The sequence below is a fragment of the Danaus plexippus genome, chromosome 8 (assembly GCF_018135715.1).
Source record: "Danaus plexippus chromosome 8, MEX_DaPlex, whole genome shotgun sequence".
Taxonomy (NCBI): Eukaryota; Metazoa; Arthropoda; class Insecta; order Lepidoptera; family Nymphalidae; genus Danaus; species Danaus plexippus.
In genome coordinates, this window is record NC_083542.1 from 6463125 (window position 1) to 6477934 (window position 14810).

Here is a 14810-nt window from a genome sequence, read left to right on the forward strand (position 1 = left end):
TTTAATCTACCCAAAATTTGGATGTGGTCAAGATGATATTTCATCTATAATTGTGTATCATAATTTGATTTTAATTACAATATGTTATTAATTATAAATAATCAACCGTAATCCGCTGACTGTGGATTTTTAATTTAATTTTTTACATGTTTATTTATAAATTGATAGTTTTTTTTCATATTCGTGGTGTTTGTTAAACTAATAATTAAGTAAAGACCTTGTAAAGTTACTACTTTCTGTCCTTATTTATGGCTCCCCCTTTTTATTTTTTAAAGTCAGAATACAATTTTATTGCTACAACATTTTAATTTGCTTGGCGTTTGCATATTTTTTTAAATCCAGAATCAAAGAAACAAAGAGGACATACCATAACATTGAATGTTAAAAAAATCTATATGTAAATTCATATACCTTATATTCTTTATATAAGTCATATAATTTACAAAATACATTTATTTAACTGCTCCAATTCAAAAAAAAATATCATCAAAATGTTCCGTCGATCTGATTGTACAATATTTAAAAAGGTTTTATTTTTCGATAAATCAATCGTATAGCAATAACAAACACTTGTCTAGTCATTAAGTTCCAAAACATTGGTAGAGTACTACTTGTCTTCTAAGTGTCGAAACCCAATTATAATTATTGCAAGCCAAATAATCTTTTGACTCTTTATGAATAAAACTATTTCGTCAATTATTAGCTACCAGATAAAATAGTCTCACTTCCTTAAGTGACAATAAGTAACTTAATTTACGCAAATATATTTTCTTATATATACATATTTTTATATAACAAACGAAAGCAATTGTATTTATGTCTTTTAAATCAAAGCTCCAGCAGACTGATTATCCCGGTACTCGTTTAATATATTCCTTTCTAGGAACAGAGAAACTATGCCAACAACTCAAATGATCCATCTTAAAGTTTGTTTTGTAAATAATCTCATATGGTTTTACCGGCTCTCAAAGAGAAACAATTTTTGATTAATTTTCCTAAAGGAAAATGAACTCCTGTTACTCCATAAAAAAAACAACCTCTCCATTAACCACATATTTTTCCTTAATAATTTACGGATAATTAGTGGACACAGTAACTTTAAATAGTTTTGCTTACATAATTATAATAAATATATACATAATACATATACATATATAATTCACAAAACGTACTGCATACCCACATATATATTATTAATAACAGGAAAATAACGATAAACATATGTGACATTTTATTTCAGTATTTTTTTATATCGCATTTCCGCGAATACACGACGATCGATTAAAAAAATATCAGCGTATTTTTATCTGAAATTTACCGAATATTTTATATGTATATTATCTATTTTGATTTAATTGCTTTTTTATAAGTAATTGATCATATTACCATGTATAATGAATCGTCGTAGCTAGTCATTTTCGTAGTATTTTCCTCAATTTATTCATAGTAATAATTGTAAAAAATATGCTAATAAAATACTCATCTCCAAAGTCTTACAAATAATTTTAAAAGATTAATACAAATAATAATAATCTGAAAATTTATTCTGTATTTTTTACAAAAACTATTCCTTACCAGGGTAGGCCAGGGTCTAACGATGGTTACCGTTTTATACGAACTTTCTTTTATGTTTCAGTATCTAATCAAATCGTCACAAATATAATATTTGTCTCCTCATATAAAAGTTATATAAATAATTTTTCATTCCTAGCTAGTCTAAGCTGACCAGAATTTACGCAGACATTATTCCGTTACGCAGATATATGATTGACAAAAGTTTTTAACGATACATTGCTACCTGCCTAATCACATACCTGGAGCAACTCCTTCACTTTCATTCAGATTTTTATTTTTAGTTGCATCTTTATAAGGCCAGCTATAATTATGTTAAAGTAGATTATACTTATCCAACGTATTAATTAACTTTTTTATCATAATTGGTATCATAAAAATATAATTCCTTAACCGGTGTTTACGGTAGCTACATTTCTCTACGGACAACAGTGACCTATGAATTTTGGTACTAAACTAAGTTTCATCCCAATCATTTCTGTAGTTATAATGTATTTGTATCATAAAAATCCAACCCTTTTTATTAAAATAATTTGATATCGTTCAAATTTATAGCGAATTTTATGTAATGGCGCATATAAAGTTAATAAAAGGAAACTCAATATAAAAATATATATTACCATCATGAGAAAGGTATCCTTTAAATTCATATAGTATTAGGTTTTGAAAAAGGAGAGACACAAACTGTTCTTCTATTCGTCTTTTAAATTAAAGGAATAAAATAAGAATAAAAATTTCTTTTTTGTGTTTTGTCATAAAAAGTATTTTGTTTAGTTACTTATCCGCTTACACATAAGAATATTACTTTTTTCTTGATAACAACAATCAACATACGTTTTTAGTTTCAGCGTCTATGTAATCAGCAAATTGTTTAATATCATATGTAGTTTCAGGTTGTTCTTTTAACTAAATTAAAGCCTGAAAATGAATTTCTCTGCCTTGTGAGTTCTTATAAGTTTTGTCGCAGTCTTTTATAAATTTTATATCTCATTTATATCGTATTACCTTTACTATACTTATTTATATACTCTTAATATACTTTCTGTTACTCTTGTTTTAAATAACTGTCAGTTGTTTGACATTTGTCTGTCAGTTGTTCAGTGAGATCGCATAAGTTCAATATCCTCTTCGAAGATATCATAGTTCTAAAATAAAGTGTTTTTTTTTCTGCTTTAATTAGAGTTATGTTAGTTGGAAATAAGGACTTTTTTATTCTATTCCATGATCTCTGGTTTTAAAAATTAACTACATCTCTTACCTAGCTCCCTTCTCAATAATATTTTTAACATAGCAGGACAACGTCTGTCGAATTTATTCGTAAAAAATAAAAATAGCATTTTTTACTAAATATTATTTCCTAAAAACACATCGCCCATGAGATATCGTCACATGTAAATATTAATAATTGTCTGATGAGTATACTAGTACTGTCATCTGCTCTGCCCTCAGCCCCATCGGTAACCCGACCACAGCGTACCACAAGTTTCGAACTATGAAATTCACACCAATCACTAATAATTAATAACACTTTCACTACATAAACTGCGATGCCAAACTATTTGTTTTTATGTTAAATGAAATGTTATGTAGTTATATATATATATATATATATATATCAATTACACCTTTTTGAAAAAGTATATCAAAACAATAGTTTTATTTCATAAAACACATGACTGCCAAAATTTCCTAGCGAACTTTCAGAATCGGGGACAGAATTTACCGAGAACTTTAGCTATCTACAAAATGGTTAATATTTTACAAAATTACTTTCATCTTCCCGAATGGATAATATTAAAGAATATAAAATTTATAGGTTGGGGAAAGTAAAGTAGTCCCTTAACCAAAACGAAAATTATAATGGTTATCATCTTAAGTAAACAACTTTTATTTCCCACTAACACACAGTGGAATGTAATAAAAGGTTGCTTTGTTTAGTAGTTTACAATCTCTAGTAAAAAAAATCTATTTTTTTATTATATTTTCAGTTTTTCCCAATTAATGAGAAAGTAAAATTCAATTTATTTATGTTTTTTTTTTTTAAATACAGATTGAGTTTTAACATCTATTAAATAAAAATTGAAGTATCATATTACGTTTCATTAATATTCAGTTGTAAGATAAAATATTAAAGCACAATTTTTAAAGAATCTATTTTTACTTTTAAAATTTTCCTTTATTTTGGCTCATAAAAACTTAAAAGACCAGTCTTTATAAAAGAAGGATGTTCTCTAAAGAAGATTAATCATAAAATATGTCAGCTCAAGCAACTATGTATTTGAGTTCCACAACTTAGTATATTACTATTCATCTTCTATGTATCGATACCTAATAATCACGAGCAAATATTTGTTTTTTAATATCTATGTAAATAAGGTCATTTTTTTGTAAACCATTTCTTCTTAATAGGCATTACATATAAGTCTAAATCACAGTAAGTTTCTATAGTTTTGCTTACATTATTAGAATAAATACAATTACTAATTAAAAAGAAAAATCAGTCTAACATTTTATTAAACAAATTTTTATTTATCTAACATTTCCGGCAAGACAAGATTATTTTTTTTTATCTGAAGATTACATGATATTGAAGATCCATAAAGTTATATCTTATCATTTCCTTTAAATGCCATTGATTATTTTATCATTTATAATGAATCGTGGTGAGAAGTCGAAGGAAACAGAGAAACTATTTCATTCAAGTCATTTCTTGTAATTAATGTCAAGTACTATGATAAAAAATATATTATACCTTAAATAAACCAATTTGCAAATAAAACATTATAAGAGACTAAAATAATCTCAAAATTTATTGTTTATTCCTATTTTTTTTTCATTCCATATATGTTTCAAAAATGACACACCTTTTGCATATTTGATTGTATGAGTCAATACCAAGTAGGATGCTATTAGTATAGATTATGTATAATAATATTATGAATGGTAAAATTTATAAACTTCTATGTACAGTACTTAAAATATTGATTGAATCTGATAAATACCGTTTTATGTAAAGAGACAGGTTAAATTAATAAAAGTAAGTGGATTAAAAAAATATATTTATTTACACCATAAATATTTAAAAAAAAACTATATTTTAAATCCAATCGCAATGTGATTTAGTTTTGAAGATGGAACGTCACGTTATTTTCTTCTATTCATCTTCTAGAAGAAAAATAAAAAAAATAATTATTTAAAGTGATCGAGCCGTTATTCACATTTGTAATGTTTGAAAAGATATTAAAATAAATTTAGTTTGTATTGATTTTCATAATCCGTTATTGATTTGAATGACTAAATAAGTCATAGGAAATCTTTTCTAATGTAATATGAAGATGATGTAAAACATATTTTTAAAACAACTCTCCTTAAAGGTACATAAGAAAATTAGTTTTCTTACCTGGCAATATCAGTCCACGCATGCTTTGTTGGTCAGCTTCTGTATAATCGGCAAATTGGTTGATATCATATGTAGTATCAGGTTGCTCCGAATTAAGTCTGTTGATGTCCTTTAAGGACTGAACAAAAGCCTGATAATGAATTTCTCTATCTTCTGCGTCCTTATAAGTTTTGTCGAAGTCTTTTATGAATTTCTCAAACAAGGCAGGAGCATCGTTTATATCGTAGTATGGTTTATTCCCTTGCGACATTGTGGCCAGCGTAAGCAAAACTGAAAAAATTATGAACTTCATTGTCTACGACGTGTAATTGCCCGCGAATCCTGATAAGTGTGTATGATAAACGAATGATAGGTTTTTATATAGACACCAATGTACCGGCTCTTTAATATTATGACGTGCTATTAATGCTTTTAACAAAATAGGAATAGAAAAAACATTGACGTTAAAAAAATTTAAGTTTTTATTTTAAAGAAACGTATTTATATTTTGGAGACTAAAGAAAAAACTGAAACAAAAATAATAAAATCTTATTTTATTAATAGATGTTACTTAAAAAATATGAAAGGATTCTTATTAAGGCTAATTAAAAATGCTCTGAATAAAATAATGTTTGTGGTTAGGAAAAAAATAAAAATAAATTAATTAAAAATCTACGTTTTAAATATAACCTTTAGCAATTTATTAAGAAATATAACATTTATCTTTAAACGTATTGAATCGTGAACATGCAGCACATTTTTTTATTTGTTGGTCGTGAGGAAATAACTTTTAATATTATTTTTTTAAACTCAGTTCAAATTATTACTGAATGACTAGTTTATTATTCTTTAAATATTAAGCAGTAATTATATATATTTTTGTTTTTATTTGTTTTATATCGAATAGTCGTACTCAATATTTATACTTTTAAAATCTTATTTTAATTATATTGACCTAAGGATAAACAATACGTGACAGTTCTTTGCATCTCATTCGTACATGGAGTTTTGGTCCAATTTTAACAAGCTCTTCCAATACATATATGTCGGCGTTAATGATAAATATGTAATAATTAAAATAATACTAATTATTACTCAATTGATTTGTTGGTTTCGTTAAATAACTTTTGATTGTAAATAATAATTTGAGTTTTATTTAGAAGTAAAACGACTCAGACTTCATCCACCAATCAGTGAATCAGGTGAGTTGTGAAGGGAGGGGACGGCTCCTATATAAGCAGGGCTAATCGTCGATGAGCCAGTAGTGGTTCGGCAGCCGTCCTGTTCACAACTCATAATTGTGGTCAAGGGATCCGCCTGAATCATCTACTTATTTTAATAAGTACTACAAATGGAGGATAATTCTCACAACCGTGAGACTTCAGAGCCACCTATCGCGAGCCGACATATAGCTTTCATCGCTTTAGAGAGTTTAGGATTCGTGTATTTCTTCATCGAATTTAAAACAGAAGTTACCTAATAATTGTTATTTTATTAACATATATATCAACACAAAAACATAATACATAGAAAATAAACATTATATACGAGTGGCCAATGTGAGCTTTTAGTTTAATTTTAATTGTCACAAAATTTTTAATTATCACTCAAACGACGTATTTCTTTCCCTTTTTATATTTGAAAAATATAAAAAAGAAAAATGTAACCAATGTCTTGACAAATTGGTAAAAGATTTTTTTTTTCACATTTTTATATTTATAATAAATATTATTATATCGGAAAAGCGAAACAACTATTCCCCCGTTAAAACTGTTGAACCTCAGTGTCACGAAAAAATTCTGAATGGCTCATCGTCATTATAAACAGATAAAACAATAAAAAGTTCTCTGTCTCCAACATAAAAATAATATTTCCCTCAGGCAACATTACATGTGTACTATTCGAGATAAGTAAACATATACATTATAAGTGAAATTAAATTTCACCAGATTACGAGAAACCGTCGATGCAATGAGCTTTATACAGTTTTTTATTATTCCAAGCTATTTATTAATTATATTAAACAAAATTTATCAAGTAAGAAATACGTTAAAATTTTATTGGGACATTAAAATATTCATTTCAGGCTTAAATAATATCATTATAATTAAAATAGCTGCCATTAAACTCATTCATTTATCTTACATTGTTTCAGATAAAACAATAGCAATACAAATTGGTAAGTTCAATGATACGTCTCTCTTTATTGTATTAATTCACGTTAATATAATATCATGTAATGTAGATGATACATAAATATTTGTTAAAAATTTTAGTTTTTGCTCAACTCTACATACAATACAATAAATAAATCTTAAAGCCTGCAAACTTTTTTTGTTATTAATAGATTAAAAGAAAATTACATTTTCATTTAATCACGCTTGAGTGTACGTACCCTCCCTTATTATTTAATTGACAAAGCTTTTTTGACCTAGACGGGCGAACGAGGAACATACTCAGGATAAGGATTTAGATTTAAATATACCTATGTTTAATAAGTGTCATATATATATTAAACACAAATATCAGTTATGAAGACTTCATCTATATCTTAGAATGTTTATCTTTTAGAATTTTGTTTACATAAGATCTAGTTCTATTAAGATTCTATTAAGAATACCGCTGACTCGGCACCTAGAGTTGTTCCCAAGTCAATAATCTAAAATATCAAACAATACTATTCTGAGTGGCCGTCTTTCTAATAGTTAGAACAATTAAGCATTGTTGTAATAAGAAGACCCGCCCGAGTGGCTTTAGTATTAAGATTTAAATATTGTATTAATATTAAATTCATTCTGTAAAAGGTAGTCGAAGTGATTGGTTCTCTAATAAAATAACCATTATATTTAATTAAATTTATTTTAAAAAAGCCCTTCACCGTGAATAAAACTTTATAACTACAAAATAAACTTTTTATTTATTTAGTTTGAAACAACTTATAGTGAACATATTTTTATAACCATAGCATTTGAGCCTTGAAATAATGCAATTCGGACAAAAGTACATCTTGTTACATGCATACCAATACAATAATTTCTCAAATTGCTAATTTGTATTGAGTGTTACTCTGAGCAACACTTTGTATGTATATATACACATATATATATATATATATAACAGATAACAAAAAGATGATATATTGTGCAGAATGTACAAGTGTCTATTTTTTTATTATTATTATATATATATTGCTAAATGCATTTTACCAATTACAGAAGTAAACAATCTATATGGAAATTAACGTCAATAAAATATTTTTACAAGGAAAGGTTTAAAAATGTATTACCGTACTAGTTAATGTTGCACTCTAGTATATATCCTGTTAATTCGATCCTTTAGTTACTTTAAAGCAAATATTCAAACAAGCGCTAATGCGGCGTCATTATCACAGTGTAATTTGATTTGATATGGCATTCGTGGCGTTTCGTATTATAACGACAGGCTTTCTGATATTTTAATGAAGTGCTAAATTACATTTTATATATTAAACGCTTATGAGAAATGATTATGGCTTGACGACCCTTAGTTGGCTACCTATAGACGGTAAGAAGTGTGGTGAAATTTCAGGAGAGTTTTAAACCATCTTTAGATTTCCATTTTTATACAGGAAATTTCCTTATAAAGAAATGTAATTAAAATGTGACATTTAACCTGTTCTTGAAGTTAACATATTTAATGACATTTAGTTAAATGATAACAAACCTTTAATAGTTACTATTTGTCGCGGAACTTTTTTTTTAATTATTCTATTAGCTTTATTAATAACTTATGCAAAATTTGCAGCTTAATTTCACAAAAAACTGCATTCCTGGCCGATGATAGTTTCTTTAACAAACAAATTCTATAATTTTCTTTTTTTTAAGTTATAATAACTTTTTAGCTGTAAATAAACTTTAGTTAAACTTTTACACTTTTGTTAACGTTTTATTATATAGCAAATGTTTGGAAATTAATATAATATTTTATTAGTATATCTTTGGGTACCTTCCCAAATATTCATAATTTAATACCACACTTACAGGCTAACTCAGGATGACAGTTAATAGGGAAATAAAAAATACTATAACCGTTAAAAATAATACTATAGCCATTACATTTACTTAGGAGGAAAGTATAACAAAAAACATTTTTGACCAAAAATAAAAACAATCTTACTGATAAACGTTTAATATGAAGTAATTTTCTAATTAAGTATCGAACTTTGCATTTTTGGAACTGCTATCTCTACCTCATTCAGTAAACTAATATTATCTATGTGACTTGAAACAATGTAATGTAACAACAGAGCTGATGCAGTATTCGAGCATGAGAAAGAGTAATTAATACATAATAATTAAGTTGAATTTTGTGGATTGCATGCGATTTTTTTAATATAAAAAAAATTATAAAAAAAATTTTTTGGACTCTTTCTATACTATCACTACGAATAACATAAAATAAAGTCAATACAACTATGGCACATCCAAAGAATCACTTACCAACAATTAAGAAAACGTCGAACTGGTAACAGAATGTTTAAATTGTTTTAAGTATTTTTAATATTAGGTGACATAGTGTTTAAAGTTTTTTGTTTTACAATCGCTACCTGTATATGGTACATCCCTCGATTCCTAATAGTGTATTCAATGTTTTTTATTCTTCTTGAAAAATTCATTTCATAACACGTTTTATAATTTTAATTGATATATAACCTCTTAAGTTTTAACCAGTGCAATCTTTTAAACAGTTTATATCCTTATAAAAATTTTAATCATCCACGCGCAAAACACAACTCTCTAGATCAGTAATGAAAATTTGTAAACAGTACTGGCTGGAGAAGAGCCCCTTGAGGGGTTTCCGGATAGGCTATAGACGGATCCGACTTACAAGTCTACAAAGCTACAGCTTTCTGTCATATAAATATGAAAAAAAAAAATGAATGACGACAGAAAGCTGTAGCTTTTTTTTGAAATATTTTTTCTGAAATATTATTACGACTTAAAGCACAAAAAAAAATTAAAATATTCGTATCAATCTTTTTTTTTTACCGAAGCACCTAAAGTTTCACATGTTTTCAATATGTGTATCTTCAATATATGTAAATGCAATCAAATCGATTGTTTTTTTTTTAACTGACCACAATTTTCAAATTGTCAAATTAAGCCAAGTTTCTATAATGATTCTTTTCAAACGCTAATTTAAAAAAGAAGTGATTAAGGAGCCAATGACTAGCATAAGCAAATAGTAAACAAACTGGTCTATAATTTGCGTCATCGGATTAAACAATATTTTACTATACTGCTTTTAATTTAATTTAAGTTTATTAATAAATTCAGAAATATTTCTATTTTAAAATATATTGATCAAATTACATTAATTTTTTTTATTTCTTAGTATGTCAGAAACGGTTTAATTATCGCAAAATATATAATTTAGAAAGAAAAGCATTTTATGAAATTTATAGTTTTTATAGCCTAGAGGGTATTTTTTGAGGTTAGAAAACAATAATATAATTCATATTGTCGACCACATGCCCGTGATGTATTGACCTTCATGAACCTTTTTGATTGATGAATTGGCGTACAGATGCTTACTGAACTATATTTTGTCGAAAAACTAATTGAAGGATGAACGATTTAGGCTGATTGATAAAACAATACGAAAAAATGTGTCTTATATTTTACCATCTTTGATTTTTAGAACGATAAACAAAAATTATGCTCTTTCTTTTTATATTTTCTCCGAGTGATTCACAACCTTTGGTATATTTTGGTATAAATATATGTAAATTTATTTCCTTGAGTTATCCAGACGTTAACAATAAAGTTGCAAAGTTGCATTGGTAGAATTTTCAAATTTAGACTACATTTTCCAAAATATATATTTTTAACATTTATAAGGCATATCCGTATTTAAGCCTGAAATCCATTGAGTGTTACTATTAAAACAAGTGCTACTACGGCTTAAGTATCAGTGATTGATTTGAGGTCGGATTTGTGGCGTTCTATATTCTGCCAAGCGCTTAATGACAGGCTTTACACAATTTTAATAGGGTGGTCAATTACCTTTACTAAATGAAATGTTTATGGGAACCGATATTAGTTTCATTTAAATGAATACTCTCGAAAGTCTTAGATCTCATTATAAACCATTATTTGAATTAGTGTTATATCTACATATATTTTATAATATTTTAACCAAATTTAATACAATTTTCATGTGCGTTAAAAAAATAAAAACGATGTATATATGTTAAATATAATGTAATTATAATATGATAAATTTGTGTCCTTCTGTGTACTAGTTTCAAGCAATTTATAATACTTTTCTGCTTTAAGCCAGAAATATCATAATTCAAATTACCTCTTAAAGAACATGGGAAAAATAACATAGTTTCGGATCAAGATATATAACAGAATCGCAGTTTCGTTTTATTTAAATATGATATTCTTTTAGTCACATAATTACTATACTTGTATAAAAAAGCAAATTTTCGTAAGATTCCAAAAATACAGGCCATTTTAAATCAAACATATTAATTACTATCACATTTTTTTTTTTGACAAAAGTATTGGAAATGGAAATTATATCATTTTTTTTTTCTATATTTGCATTTAAAATCTTTATTTTTAATATTGAAGAAAAAACTTCATACCAAAAAAAGTACTGTATGTAACATAAGGAAACATAGCTGTATGATAAGATTTGATATGAATGACGTTTTCAAAGAAAATTTACGTGATTTAAGTCTCAAGAAAAAAATTATAGTTTAAAAAAACTAAAAAAACACGCTTTTTATAGAAAACCGAACTAAAAATTGAAAAAAAAAATTAATAAATGTAAATTAAAAAAATAGTGTTAAAAATTTCAATTAATATAAATTAATAATAGTGTGAATAAAAAAATGTATTTTATTTTTAAAAAAGCGTGGGGTGCATGGTGTCTATAGTTATAAATATTTTATTGACAGATATGAGTAGAGTGATTATCATTTCGATAATATCTTAAATAAGCACCCCACGCTTTTTTTAAAATAAATTTTTATCTTTTTTAATCCCCTCAATTATTAATTTATAATTATTGAAATTTTAACACTATTTTCTTAATTTAAATTTATTAAAATTTATTTTCTATTTTTTAGTTCGGTTTTCTATAAAAAGCGTGTTTTTTAGGTTTTTTTTAACTATTATTTATTTTCTACTTTTTAGTTTGGTTTATTTTTAATAGCTTATTTTTTTAAATTTAATTAAGTTTCTTACCTTATCGACTATAGATGAAAGTTATATAAATTAACAAAAATCATATTTTGCAAATTGAAAAATGGAATAATTTTATCAAATTAGTGTATTGTCATCGGTCCTCGATAAATCTACAAAATTTGAACGAAATCTGGCCGTTTAAAGTGGGCCAAAATCACGCCCAAAGAAGTCGGTTACAAACAAACATACAAACATACATGTGAAGCTAATAAAAAGCTAATAGAAATACAGTGTAATTGATATTATTTCACAATTATTTTGTATTCTCAAAAATTCATAAAATTAGAAGCCATTATTTTGAAGATTTATTTATTTCCAGTAATTATATTTTATGGAGCCAATACTTGCAAAAATAATTTATTAGAGCTCACCAACCATGAGAGGGCTGCGGTTGTCACATCAACGTTCATATGATTTGACGTAGCGGTTGTGGTAATGTGTATTAAAAGCGTGGTGGAAATGTATTATCGGGCAACATATATATTTTATGTTAGAATGTGACAAATAAGTAGACAGACCCCTACCCTGTTAGGAGCTTATGTCGTTCATAAAATCTTGGATATGACTTTAATGTTATTCAAGTGACTTCTCAAGTCAATCATTATATTAGAGTGGAAAACAACCATACAAGGAGGATATTAATAGTAACAAGAGACTTTTTAAATATTTCCACCAAACTCACGCTTCAAATGAAATCCAGCTGGTGAAAGTTACTTTAGTCAGATTGCTAATCATTTTTTATTATTGCTTAAAATTGTTTCTCTGTTTTGTGATCAATCCGAAAAATATTTGTGCCAAATGTATGGCAACTCATATAAAACTATTATCACGTATTATTCATTTTAAATTAATTGACTTTAATGAAAAACATAAAGTAGGCACGTAATCAGGTGATGACAATAAACACAATTATTCTCGATTTAATTCTATATCATTCAAAAACATTGACTAACTATCATTTAATAAAAAACTGGAAAACAACAAGGACAAACCGAAGAATTCATTTAGGAACATTTTAATTATAATATAATAACAGTTTTAACCTGCTGTTAATGCTTTAGATCAGAAGAAAGTGATAACCTTTCTATGACAGACAGGATGCGTGGAAGCCGCGGTGATAGCAAACCGCATGTGCCCTTATGACGGTTTCACAAGTTACTTTTGAACTTAAAATTACATTTGCACATGAACCCAGTACACTGATACTTTTACTGAAATGTAACTTTAAATGCTTGTATATGTATTATTATGAAAATATTAAGCCATTTCAAAGAGAAATTAAGTAAATCCTATTAATTAATATGATAATAATCTAAAAGAAATTTTGGATTAGTGTTTTTTTATTGCTATAATCGCAAATTATTAATTTATTTAACACGGCAACCACTAAGCAAAACTTCCATCTGTTTGTAGGTTTTTCTGTATCCTCAAGATTACATCCCTTTTCTACTTCCCGCCTCTAAAGAGTACTTTGAGGGAGGGATAGAAATTGATAATCTGATTACAACAGAAGTGTGGGACGAAAACTTTAAGAGTGTAATCTGATTTATTTAATGAAATGGTTCAACCTTTGAAACTAATATTCTCTTTGATTTCTTTCTAGTTAACTAGAATGCTTAAGGATATACCCTAAGAATAGTATTACATAATAGAATATCAAATAGACTTTAGTAGTATTAAAAATAAATATTTCCTATTGACTGTTAAATCTACTTATCTGTCTCCGAAACCCAGTAGATACTAATTATGTAACAAATTCCGTTCAATGAAATTTGGTGTTCAAAAACAAAAGCTTTTCATTCGTCTGTCAACACATATGTTTATTTCTCTCTCCATGTTAAGCTCTGAAAATAATCAATTTTACTAAAATCTTTGAAGTTAATCCTAATTTTAAAGGTTCGTGTAATTTTGTTTTAGTCGGGAACAATTATGTATTAGTAAAATTATTTTACCACGTTTGGTTTGTTTTCCAACTTTCCAAATTATTTATAGTCCCCAAAATAATTTAACTGTTGATGATAAAAGATGTAATATTAGGGTATCCAAAATTCTGTTAACAGATTAATTTCATTTACGTTGCCCTCCAAATAAGGTTTTTTAAAAAATATCTTCACTGATTGTTAGTTGTAATAATTTATTGGGAACAATTAGCGAAATCGAAATTAATAATCAAAGCCCATTTTAAAATTTCAACCATACAAAAACGAAGGCAAGAGTTAGCTATTAAAATTAACAATAAAATAGTTTTAGCAGACAACAAGAAAAGAAAGGGGTGACAAAATATTTTGTCATCAAAATACAAACAGATATCTTTGTATATCTTTTTATAATAACACCTATAAATATAAAAACACGAGATAAATTCTAGCAATCATTCTTCTATTTTTGCAAGTGAAAGAAATATCGTCATATGCTTTTTTTGCTGACAATCGTTACACTATCGCTTGCAACCAAGCTTAGAACAAAATAGAAAATACTCCTTGCTTATTTCAGAAGATTGAAAAAGTTTGCAACAGAATGCAAACCATATGTAAAACAACCAAATCCTACAAATGGAACATTGAACAAATTTTTGTACCATACAGGCAGATCACTTTTTTGTAATCTTTAATAGCAATTAA

The 14810-nt window shown here is 26.7% G+C and overlaps 1 protein-coding gene across 1 annotated transcript; it reads right to left on the minus strand.

Annotated features, from left to right (window-relative positions):
• Nucleotides 1-4614: 4614 nt before the first annotated feature.
• Nucleotides 4615-5318, minus strand: LOC116774509 (uncharacterized). Its single transcript, XM_032667258.2, has 2 exons — nucleotides 4973-5318; nucleotides 4615-4737 (listed from the first exon to the last, which is right to left on the minus strand). The coding sequence occupies exons 1-2, from the start codon at nucleotides 5262-5264 to the stop codon at nucleotides 4727-4729; spliced, it is 303 nt and encodes a 100-aa protein (XP_032523149.2). The 5' UTR covers nucleotides 5265-5318; the 3' UTR covers nucleotides 4615-4726.
• Nucleotides 5319-14810: the final 9492 nt, after the last annotated feature.

Bases quoted from the DNA above. Each gene is read 5' to 3' on its own strand.
- LOC116774509 (XM_032667258.2), bottom strand. From the start codon at position 5,264: ATGAAGTTCATAATTTTTTCAGTTTTGCTTACGCTGGCCACAATGTCG.